At 36.9% G+C, this 12,068-nt stretch overlaps 2 protein-coding genes across 2 annotated transcripts; one reads left to right on the forward strand and one right to left on the reverse strand.

Moving 5' to 3' along the window:
• Positions 1-1,151: 1,151 nt before the first annotated feature.
• On the forward strand, positions 1,152-4,851 carry LOC109210029 (BTB/POZ domain-containing protein At1g21780). The gene is made up of 4 exons (XM_019373399.1): positions 1,152-1,383; positions 1,464-1,615; positions 3,631-3,746; positions 4,057-4,851. The coding sequence occupies exons 1-4, from the start codon at positions 1,271-1,273 to the stop codon at positions 4,660-4,662; spliced, it is 987 nt and encodes a 328-aa protein (XP_019228944.1). The 5' UTR covers positions 1,152-1,270; the 3' UTR covers positions 4,663-4,851.
• A 473-nt stretch (positions 4,852-5,324) lies between these two features.
• On the reverse strand, positions 5,325-9,949 carry LOC109210030 (chlorophyllide a oxygenase, chloroplastic-like). Its single transcript, XM_019373400.1, has 9 exons — positions 9,796-9,949; positions 8,963-9,199; positions 8,466-8,570; positions 7,977-8,252; positions 7,619-7,766; positions 7,336-7,520; positions 7,118-7,230; positions 6,634-6,928; positions 5,325-6,187 (listed from the first exon to the last, which is right to left on the reverse strand). The coding sequence occupies exons 1-9, from the start codon at positions 9,865-9,867 to the stop codon at positions 6,023-6,025; spliced, it is 1,596 nt and encodes a 531-aa protein (XP_019228945.1). The 5' UTR covers positions 9,868-9,949; the 3' UTR covers positions 5,325-6,022.
• Positions 9,950-12,068: the final 2,119 nt, after the last annotated feature.

The raw sequence follows: 12,068 nt of genomic DNA on the forward strand, positions 1-12,068 counted from the left end.
GTTCTACGCAGTGATGGTCAGACCAATGATGTTGTATGGGGATGAGTGTTGGCCAGTCAAGATCGCTCATGTCCAGAAGATGGAGGTAACACAGATGAGGATGTTGAGATGGATGTGCGGGCACACCAGGCTAGATAGGATCAGAAATGAGGTTATTCGCAACAAGGTGGGTGTGGCCCCTATTGAGGACAAGATGCGGGAAGCGCGGCTTAGGTGGTTTGATCATGTGAAGAGGAGGAACACAGATGCCCCGGTGAGGAGGTGTGAGAGGTTGACAGTGGAGGGCCTACGGAGAGGTAGAGGTAGGCCAAAGAAGAGGTTGGGGGAGTTGATTAGGCAAGACATGGTGCTGACCGAGGACATGACCCTTGATAAGAAGGTATGGAGGTCGAGGATTAGGGTAGTAGAGTAGGTAGTCTAAAGTGTTCATAACAATAGTATTGGCACGCAGCTCGCTTTCTGTTGGTAGTATGTTTTTATGACTAACCGTTGTTTTCTTTCATTGTTGATCACCTTAATATCTTGTTGTTTTTATTCTGCTTTTATATGGCTTTTTGGTACTGTCCCTTCTTGTGTATATTTTCATTAATATGGTGCTTATGCTTTCCTGAGCCGAGGGTCTATTGGAAATAGCCTCTCTATCCTCACAAGGTAGGGGTAAGGTCTGGATACACACTACCCTCCCCAGACCCCATTGTGTGAAATAATACTGGGTATGCTGTTGTTATTCTTAATAATATTTTCTAAATTTTAATGAATAAATATACTTTATATTTTAAAAAAGAAAAATGAAAATGAATTTTTTTTAAAAGAAACAAAGAAATTAACTAACCTAAACCAACCCTCACCCATGTTTGAGTAGTTAATTTTAGGTAGTTAATTTCTTTGTAACTTTATTCTTTTCTACTTTCATTTTCTTTTGAATATCCAAATTTGTTGAAGCTTTGTCCTAAAAGTTGACACTTGTTAAATTTTTGTTGTTACACTTCGTATCATCACATTAATTTGCTTCTCCTATATAGTATAGATATCTTTAGTAATCAAAGATCTTGAAAAGTGCTTTTTAAAATGGAAATTTGTAAAAGCAAGAAATTTATAGAGAGTCAAGTGAAATAAGTCATTTAAGACACAAATTTTCAACATTCCTTAAAGCAAGACTTCTCACTTAAGTTTTACTCCTATAAATTAAAAACGTTCCTTTAATACAATCAAGAAAGGCTGTTCAAAAGAAGTCCACACACACACAGAGAGTAGCAGTAGTAGAAGAAGAATGACGGACGCAAAGGTAGAGACGATATCAAGGTTAGCTCAATGGAGGATCGACAACTTCGGAGCATCCACTTACAAGCGATCCGACCCTTTTAAAATTGGTATCTGGAACTGGTAATTGTAAAACTTTACTTTTCCTCTTTCATTTTTTCAATTTTGTTTTTCTTCTGATGTTGAAGTTGTTGATTAATAAGGCACTTATCAATTGAAAAGAACCGGTATTTGTATATTCGGTTGTTTCCAGAACCATCTCGGCTTTCAAAAGAGCAGCTTCCTCCTCCCTTTGCTCGGTTTATGCTCCGTGTCACCACCACCGGCACCAACCGTAGACCTCACATATCTCCTGGTACCTTTTACTTCCTTCACGTTTTTTTTGGCTCTTCTGTGTTTTGATTGTGTATTTATGTAATGGTGTTTGGCTCAACATAAAAGGAAGACTTGAAATTTATGGTCTAAAACCAATTACTATAATATTTTGTGTGGCTATAAATGAACCAAAAACAAAAAGAGAAGCAATTCTTATGAAAAGTTTCTTTTTCTTTAGCTATTGATCTGTTTGATGGATGGTTAGATTCTTCAAATGTTTTTGGAAGAATGGCATATATCTGGCTACCATAGTCCATAGGCAGATGCAACCTATTAAATATGGGCTCAACTGTATCCAGCATTTATGCACGGAAAACACATATATATGTGAAAAGGCAGGTACAATTTCAAAAAAGAATAGTACTAAATTTTGAACCCTTCTGTTTCACAAGTACAGTGCCTTTAGTGCTAAGAACCTAAAAAATTGAACCCCTCAGGTTTGTTTCCTGATCGATCTGCCTCCGCTGGCTACATGTCATTCACTTGTTCTGTTCGCCTACAGAAAGAGAAAAAGCAAAAAAAGAACAAGGGTTATCCTCCTAGCATCTAAACTTACATATTGGCAGATTTCATACTAATTGAACTGATCGTGCTGCACATATTGATTTCTTTTCTCTTTTTCACTAAAATTTTCATGTAGCAGAAAGCTGGCTGGGCTAGGTCTTAATATTTTTCTCTCAAAATCTTAGCTTCTTTCTCTATTCACAAAAGGTCTGGTTGCAAGTCCTATGTTCTCTATTTTCCACGCAAGTGTAACTTATCTATAAATACCATGTCTATAACAGTGATCGTCAAATGACATCATGGTTATTTGCATTTACTATGGATTATTTGGTAATTGATCTGCACTCTGCGGAACGGCAAGAGACGAAGTTACTTGTATGGTGTTCAAATGTTCTCTTGGAAAGTCAACAAATGTCCATTCCTGTCCTCATGGAGGGATGGACGTGCTGACATTTTTACGTAATACTTTATCAAGTCAGTTGCCAGCTCATATCTGAAATGGAGCAGTATACATATACCTGGCTCTGAAGCTTGTGGTTTCTTTGGAAAGCAATTATTGGACTCATCTTATGTTTTTTTTCCCCGCATTCTAGTATATTAGGCAGCCTGTATTTTGGGGGATGAGTATGTACTGTCAATTACCACGACCTGTGTAATCTTCAGAGGATGGGTGTTATACTGCACACTGCATGCATCTTATGATGACTAATGGGGTATCTTAGGTAACTCAGACCAATGTAGATTATCCCTTGACCCTTCCTTGTTTTCAGTCAGGGAAGTCTTGTCATCAGATATTTTAACTATATACTCAGTCAACAGAAGGACTTAGCAGGAGCACAATTGGATGTTTAAGGTAAGCTGACACCTACAAATAGCCGAAGCACAAAGCCCAAAATACCAAGTCAAAAGGACCGTTAAGCACTGAAAAATGAGAGCAAGAACAGTTCAGTATTCTACACTTTCAGTGTCCTTAATGGTGCGGTGCACGTAAATTTCCCTTCCTTATATGGTCAAATATGTTTGTTTTATTGACCATAATTCATTTTAAAAGAAGACTTCCATCCCTACAAAGTGTCCGCCTTTTCTTGTAGTATAAGAACCTATGTCTAGACTGCCTTAGGCTATTAATATGCCAATAATTGCTAGCCTAACTGTTGTGTACTATTTAGCTTTTAGTTAAGGATTGTTATGATTTTTAGTCGCACAGTGAAGCAATATTCTTCAGCTGCATGTCCAGGCACATGAAATTGTAGACTCTTTTGCTTTCTTGCGTTTCTCTTTGTTGTCCAGACTAAAGAGCTTGCAACTAATGTACATGACACACGTTGAATTGCATTAACATCCTGCGTTAACCATATTTGACATGTTATGTTGCATATAATTCTGTGGTGGTCCGTGTTGCATGACACACGTTGAATTGCATTAACATCCTGCGTTAACCATATTTGACATGTTATGTTGCATATAATTCTGTGGTGGTCCATGTTGCAGTGTATGAGAGGCTGCTTCGAACAAGTGATGACTTTGTGTGGCCTATTGATTCTGCATTACAAGGTCGATTCATCATTGATGTTGAGTTCCTTGACCTGAAGATCTACTCACCAAATGTGAGTTTCTTGACATTCTACGGTGTGTGTATGCTTAATATGTATGAGATTGCTAATTGAAATGTTTCTTTGATAAAATACCTATCCAGTTGTAACAGATTGGGCTTGTGTTTAGGTGTATATAAATTGACTTCTTTGGTTGTTCCTCTCTGCAGATTTGAACTGAAAAAAATGATATTTCCCAATATACTGTTTTACAGAAAATGAAAAAGAATGAAAATTTCTTCTCAGCATTTACCAAAAAACGACCTTGATATGTTTTTGAACTCATGTTCCTTCACTTAGTAACCTGTGGTAATTGAAACTTTAGGGTGGAGAAGGCAAATCTATATGGCCCAATGACATTATTTTGCAAGCTTTAGCTACCCAAAGTACTCTCCGGTGTCTCTCTCGTATGCTTGACGAGTCCATCCATGCTGATGTTACCATAAATACCGCTGATGGATCAGTGAAAGCTCACAGGGCGATACTGTCTGCTAGTTCTCCTGTATTCCACAGCATGTTCCTCCACGATCTCAGGGAAAAAGAGTCCTCTATGATCGACATAGAAGACATGTCAACAGAATCATGCACAGCCCTTCTGAGTTATCTGTATGGGACCATAAAACAAGAGGATTTCTGGAAGCACCGGTTGGCTCTGCTGGGTGCGGCAAACAAGTATGACATTGCAGATTTGAAGAATGCTTGTGAGGAAAGTCTCCTAGAAGACATCAACTCGGGAAATGTCCTCGAAAGATTGCAAGAGGCTTGGCTTTACCAGCTAAATAAATTGAAGAAAGGTTGCTTAACGTATTTGTTTGATTTTGGCAAGATTTATGATGTTAGGGATGAAATAAACAACTTCTTCAGACAGGCAGATAGAGATCTGATGCTAGAGATGTTTCGAGAAGTGCTCACAGTTTGGAAGCCCGCGTAACCTGATATGAGGTTTTTGTCCATATCTGTATATAGATAACTCTAGCTATTACTAAGCTGTAGCTTTCTAAGAAAGCCATGTTGTGTCTTACACTATTATAATTCGGTGTAAATTTGTGGTACCATTAAGTATGCAACTGAGATGGTTAGTGTTCTGTGCTGGCATCTATTATGGGGATTTTTCTTGTGATTGTTGTGTTAACACTTAAAAGATTGGTAGAAACTATCAAAGTACAAAATCCTTAGTAGAGAGTCGATCTAAAATTGTCCAAAGGAGAGAACCTCGTGAAAGAGTTTATTTTGACCTTAGTAGTATGAAAGTGATATGGTCATCAACACTATAATCAGCAGCTTTCACAATGTTTTTGTATTAGGAAACTCTTGTCCAAGTATTCTATGCACCCTACCTCGGATCTTCTACTAGTGTGATTAGGAGTCGCGTTATTGCATAAAACTCAGCAGTATCTATAACTAAACTTTGAGCTCTGTATATTCTTGCCAAGACTCTAAAATGACATGAACTGTTTCATCAAGCTTTGCCAGTTGTTTGATTAGTACAACCACGTTAACCTGTAAAATTGCTATAACTATATCTACAATTCATCTATTAAAACAAAGAAGTAGCCTCTTCAGAAAAGTAAAATTAAAATAGAACAGAATATCTGAAAATTAGTAACTTTGGCTCCTACAGCCATTGTTATTGAGCAAGTTTGAATCTTTTATACAAAGAAAGTCCAGGTACTGCTAGATGACTTGTCTTGTTCCGTTAGTGCTTTCTGGTCATAATGTTCTTGTAATGCCATTTTCTTGTTTCTTTCTTTCTTGATTGGAACCATAAAAAAACAACAAAAGGGTGGGAATATTTTTGTTGTTTTGGGAAATTCCAACTCTTTGGAACATCACAAGAATAATATTTCAATACTGTCATACTGATACAACTTAGCTCAAACATCTAACAGAGGTCATAAAACCTCTGATTCCATTTTGGCAAAAACAATAACTCTTAATTGAGAAAGGAGATCAGAATTTATGCTATGACAAGGTAAAGAACCTAAGAAATTTTCTAAACCGCAGAAAGGGTCACAATAAGAATTATTGGTAGAGAGGGGTGTGAAAAAGGTTGCTCAAACTGTACACGAACCTACAAAAATTTGTGTACAGCTATATTTCTACAAGAGGACGTTAGGCTGAAATCATCTCTTCTTAGCCATGCACCAGGAACCAGATGCTCTGGTGTCTCCTCACAAATACAATTATGGAAGAGTTCCTCAGCAACTGAAGTTTGCCATGAACTGATGATGTAAGCTAGAGCGAAGAATCATCTTGAGAAGGAAAAACCTGTACTTGGAATAGTCCTAAATTTATTTGCTGAATGGTAGCTGCTTTGCTCCACTGTCTACAGCATCTCTCCATATTCTATACCTCACACCTAGCTTATCGTAAGACACTGGCAGGTTCCAAATATTGGCGCCATTGAGCATGCGATCCTGCTGGCCCAACACAAGCCGTAGGTCTTCATTTAAAACCTGTATAAAATTCCACAAAGAGATAAAGTTACAACATATCTTTCATTTTGCTCCTCTTTAGTTCTCTTTATAAAGGGAAATCTTTGCAGCATTATCCTCACGAAGAAGAGAGTGTGATAACATCTTTTAAAGAAGATGAAATTGTATTCGATATTTCTGGCAAGATTGTATTTCAGAAGTTGGTGTTCACAATTTTGTGGTTCTATTTTAGGCAATTGCATTTAACTTCCAAGAATCAAAGAGATAGCAAGTCGAAACCCTCGGGATCTTGAGCTTCTAGAGCTGTGTGATGGTAATCCTAGATATTCAAGCTTTGATTTTGTTTCATACTATCATTTTTCCAAGACTAACAGAATGCAGTTTTTCATAGAACAATCAGTCACTGACTGATGACTTCCATAAGATGTTAAATAGGCATTCTCAAAGCTTTTAGGACAGAATCTAACCTGTTTGGCAAAATGTCTCCAAACATATTGCATGAAAGGGATGTGTTTCAGCAGGGGAGCAAAATCCAGTGACATCCTATATAATAACCGTGTCTTGTGTCGTGATGCAGGTAAGCAAACATGAAGTTGGTGAAGGTGTGTAGAACACTGCTTGGTACTCTGCCCCTCCAATTTGCCTGGCTTTGAGATTCCAATGGTTGATAAAACCATACAAGGTGGTCTAAATTCCATATCTATTGGATAAGGATCCCAATATCCTTGCAGGCCAGATGCAGGAGTCAAAAACTTCACCAAGCTGAAATAAGGTAAATCATAAGCACAGATACCACACGATGCAAAACTTGAAAACACTCCTTATGTTTTTAAATTGATAAGTAAAATCAAGTCTTCTGGATAACTATATGAAAATAAACAGAAAAACAATCTATGTTGCTAATTACTAGACTTCTAGGTAATTAGCAACATATAACATAATAACAACTACCTTGGGACACTCCATCCTTTAGCAAAGGTTGATGTATGGGTGAAAGGAGCATGTGCAAGATCCAATAGATTGTCTAATAATAGCCCATGTTCCACTGGAAGTTCCATGACTATCTGTCAATTTCAACGACAACCGCTATAAGGCAAAAGTATTCAAGAATGAGCTGTAAGATATTTTTCCTATTAACAACTGAAAATCGAATGGCAGTGATTTCAAACCTCCGCATGGATTTGAAATCCAGAAGGCGGTAGTAAAGAAGGAAGGGTAGCTGCAGGGGGATCATTTCCTGGCCAAATCCATATCATTCCCTCTTGCTCAAAGCAGGGCAGTGCTTTGATCTTTACATTCTGTAATCGTGTTGATGGCATTTTCTCACACTTCCCATCAGTCGAATATTCCCACCCTAAATTCATGAAAAGAACAGTGTCAGCTATTTCAATGTTGTGTCCATATCCCAAATAGGAACTCTGAACTGAAAGTAAGATTCTTCTTAATTCTCACCGTGATAAGGGCACTGAATGCGTCCCTCTTTCACTGAGCCAAGATCAAGGGGGCAGGCTCTATGTGCACATGTATTCTGTACACATCCAGGTTTTCCATCATTCCCGCGAAAGATCACCCATGGTTGCTCAAAGCAATCAATCGGTAACTGAAACATAACAGTTTATGGTAATCAAATACAAGAGCCAGAAGAATTAACGCAAGACCATAAAAATCCTAGTCACATCCCTATCTGAATTTACAGAAGAGCATGTTAATTGGTTTTGGCATCATAATTTTGCATCTACATGATTTTGTATGTTGAATCAAATGCTGCCTCTCTTTATGCAAGTGAGATTATTTCAGATAATTGACTTACCATGGTGTCATCCTTAAGATCTGCGGAGAAAGCAACAGGGTACCAAAAGTTCTTCAAACGGGAACTGTAATCTTGGACAGGACCTGACACACTCAGGGTTCTTCGGGGTTGCTTGCTTTTAACAGTATCCAATAATGCTGTTGACGTACTGGCAGAGGAGGACGAGCAATCTGATTCTGCTGTGCTTCTCTCTTGCAGAAGCCTATCATTAACCAACTCTTCCATGTAAGCTAGCTTATCCAAAGCAGCAGAAACCCGGGCCTCAGATATATGTACCTGTTGTATTGATACGTCAGATATAGAACTTTATACTTATGAAAATAAGCAAGATTATATAACTATCCATTTATATTTAAGAGGACTTGTTTCAATAAGTTTGACATATCAAAGGCAAATAGCCCTGAATATCCACTGGTGTTGAAAACTAGAAAATAGAAAATGCAATTTGTATCCAAATATCATTTTGATAGGATAAGAATTTTTCCATACCTGGTTGTGGGCCTGAGAAAGCTCTCCTTGCAACTCTGCGAGTTCCTTTTTCATGGTTCCAATAGATTTGTATTCACGTGCTAGAGGGTTCAACACTTCCACAACCTATTTACATAATTTCCGCTAATCAGAACAAACGGTAGAATACCATGATGCCGGTGGCGGAGCCACCTTATGCGAAGGTCACACTGTTTAGCTAGGTCAAAAGTTTATTTTTATACAGATATACTATATGTTGAATCCCCTTATGATTACTTATTTATATTATGACATCCTTTAGTGAAATTTTTGGCTCCGGTACTGCATGACGAGCAGGAAAATTTGAAACAAGTCTAAAGAGGATACAACAGGAGGAGATGAAAAGGACACTCTACTTGACAAGCTAAGAAATCAAGAAATAAGAGTGCTACAAATTTGTATGTAAACCTAGAAAAGACAGTGAATGTTGTATTTACCCAAGTTCAATTAAAGATAGGAAATTAATTTCAAAGACAAACCTTTTCATGCAGCAGCATGATTGTAAGTACATCTTGCCGAGCTCGCCAATCACAGTATTGTAGATCATATCTAGCAACTTCTAAAGCTTGATTTGCATCCAAGAATTTTCCTTTAATTTGTGGAACTTTAGACCTTGGATCTTCCACATTAAAGAGTGTCAACCAGGAACTTTTCTTATCTGGCATCCCACCCTCCTCCCCATATACTGCAAACACTCCAAAGCTGCCTTTGACATACTGAGGATGAAAAAGATGCAAAACCAGTCAACAATTGTGAAAATGCAAGTGACGTATGACTCTCCATACTAAAATGACTTAAAGTACTACTACAACAACAACGCCTCAGTCTCAAACAAGTTGGAGTAGGCTATATAAATCCTCACTTCGTCATTTAAGCTCAACGCATGTCATCATCTACCAAATAAATTAGTACTGATCACACGACGCAGAGCTTATTCTTGCATATAGTCCCCCTTGGACAATCAAATAAATTTCAACTATAGTGAAGAATCACAGCCACTAGAGTGAAGTGTAGCAACCTATGTAAAAAAATTTACTACCATCCAAAAGATCACTAGTCAAAATTATTCCACTTTAGGAACTAAACATATTTCAATTTACCAGCTATCAACCAAATAAAGATCATGATCCTATCCGTTGTGAAATCTCTATATAGATAACCAACATCAAGAAATGATTTTTGTTTTCCTTTTTCACCACAATTTCAAAAGGGTCTCTAGAAACAGGCTTAATTAAGATAAAGAAGCAAACTTTTCAATGTTTTGCAAAATACCCTAAATGAATGAATAAAAGGAAAAAGAAAGCAAAGGTACCTTTCTAGTATAAGACTTAGTAGAGCGGCACAAAGAGAAAGGAAGAGAAAGAGCAGTAGTAATGGCTGTCATGGCAGAGCTCAAAATTAAAAGATATTTGTTTTAGTTTTCTCCACTTATATTCAAGAAACAACGACAGCAAGAAGAAGAGAGAAAAGTTGGTGTCATTTTCTGAGAGGGAAAGATTGTCTTAAGGTTTGTTGATAAGGGGTTGGCGTTCTGCGCAATCCCCATTGACCTGCCATGGCTTGCCACGTGGAACCAAGTGGGACCCTTCTATTTCACACGTGGCACTTCGCAAAGAGAAGTTTTATCTCACAATGGACCCCAATCTTACACTTGTGAATTTACAAAAATTTGGGTCCACAAACCTACGAGATAAAAAAGATGCCTTATGCAACTAGTATCAGTTGTATCAGACCCAAAATAAAAATTTTCTTTCTTTGTGTATTTACTACTGCTGCCATTTCAAAAGAGGGATCTTTCTCTATATATCTTGCAGCTGCCAGCATGGATGCTGGGAGATATCTCTTCTTTGATTCTTTTTTATTTTTCCTATTTACTGAACAGTCCTACTTTATGTGGCTGAATATATAAGACCCCTTATTTGGTTGAAATTGAAAAAAAAAAGCAACTATTCAGTCAGGGTCCTAAAGTCAAAATATATTAAAAGGATCTTAAATTTCTTTAATAGAATCCGTATAATAATGAGATACAATACAAACTCCTGAGACTTTGGCTTAGTTGTAAGTGTATAATGCATGGTGTGTAAATTAGGTGCATGACACATGTTGGAACTCTATCGTAAATGAAAATATGATATTACTTGTAAGTGGAAGAAGGTAGAGGGGGCACGGCAATAGTATGCCGACTTTCGAACCTTGCGCCCCATTGCATTTGGGGATTTTCTTAAAAAGATGAACAAAAATGATTGCTTTTTAATGAATAAATCAATAAAATATGGTGAAAAGAAATAGTCAATGCCGAGAAACTGAGTTAAAATGAGAAAGTGAAATCATTAGAAATATAAGAAAAACATGAGTGTACATGGAGGAGAAAAAAATATTAGACCTGATGACGAAGTTAAATACATCAATTAATTAAATGAGAGAGAAACTAATCGTTATTTATCATCAACCGCATAAACTTAATTAAAAAATTTAAACTATTTTATTAATAATAATTACATAAAATATATGTGACATATAGTACTTAAAATTGGGGCCCTTAATATTTTTGGGGCCTAAAGGCAAGAGCTTTATTTGCCTTACCCTTAGGCCGCCCTATATTCAGCTAGGGTACATGAAAATTATTGAGCAAATATCATTTGTAGTCCATCGGGCAAAACAAATTTCATCCAGTAGCCCACAAATTAACACATACAAATCATAGCCTAAAAATGAAACAAGTGCTAGCCGAAAACATTACTAATTCCCTCGCCGGAAATCCAGCTGTCTTCTTCCATACAAATTCCACTAAAATCTGCCAATTACAGAGTCAGCCAACTATGACCATGACTGCTCCTCTCGCTCAATCATCAAGCTTCACAATATATTGATAATTTGTGCCATAATGGTGGAATTTGTGCCATTATTTACAAAGTCCAGAATTACAAAGCGCCAAGTCGAATTGGGAGAACTTCGTACAGGAACATCAGTCGAAACCTAAGGATTTGCTACACAAATAGATTATAACTTTAGTCCTGGTGATGTAAGAAGAGAGTGAAAGTGGGAAAATGTCAGGCATGCAAAGGCTAATTTTTACCGGATTCTTTGTTGGTTTTTTGTGGTTTTTGCCTAATTTGGGGTTGAAATCCGTGATTTTTTAACTTCTAGTACTCACTTTTTTCCTGTGCTTAGTTCAATGTAATGGTGTTGGAACTCAACGTGGCAATGCAAATTTGGAGTTTTAACTTTGCTGTTGAACAGTTGAAGTGAGAGATCAGTGAGTCAGAAAGCTACTGTTGATAGGAATTGACATATTTATCCTTCAGATGTTTTTGGGATCATGAGTACTTGAGTTGTGGGACTAAAGTTATAATCTTTCAATTTAAAATAATAATTATATAAAATAGATAGCCACTATACAAAAATATACAAAATGGACTGTTACTACACAAAAAATATACAAAATAGATAGTCACTATACAAAAATATACAAAATAGATCGTTACTATACAAAAAATATACAAAATAGACTGTCACTATACAAAATAAACTGTTATTATACAAAAAATATACAAAATAGAGTGTCACTATACAAAATAGACTATT

This window comes from Nicotiana attenuata, unplaced genomic scaffold, assembly GCF_001879085.1.
Source record: "Nicotiana attenuata strain UT unplaced genomic scaffold, NIATTr2, whole genome shotgun sequence".
In the NCBI taxonomy this organism is placed as follows: domain Eukaryota; kingdom Viridiplantae; phylum Streptophyta; class Magnoliopsida; order Solanales; family Solanaceae; genus Nicotiana; species Nicotiana attenuata.

Coding starts and splice junctions, on each gene's coding strand:
- LOC109210030 (XM_019373400.1), bottom strand. CDS start 9,867: ATGACAGCCATTACTACTGCTCTTTCTCTTCCTTTCTCTTTGTGCCGC. Junction 7,521..7,618: donor CATTCAGTGCCCTTATCACG/GTGAGAATTAAG, acceptor TCATGAATTTAG/GGTGGGAATATTCGACTGAT. Junction 6,188..6,633: donor GGAGACATTTTGCCAAACAG/GTTAGATTCTGT, acceptor AATTTTATACAG/GTTTTAAATGAAGACCTACG.
- LOC109210029 (XM_019373399.1), top strand. CDS start 1,271: ATGACGGACGCAAAGGTAGAGACGATATCAAGGTTAGCTCAATGGAGG. Junction 1,616..3,630: donor TAGACCTCACATATCTCCTG/GTACCTTTTACT, acceptor TCCATGTTGCAG/TGTATGAGAGGCTGCTTCGA. Junction 3,747..4,056: donor TGAAGATCTACTCACCAAAT/GTGAGTTTCTTG, acceptor TTGAAACTTTAG/GGTGGAGAAGGCAAATCTAT.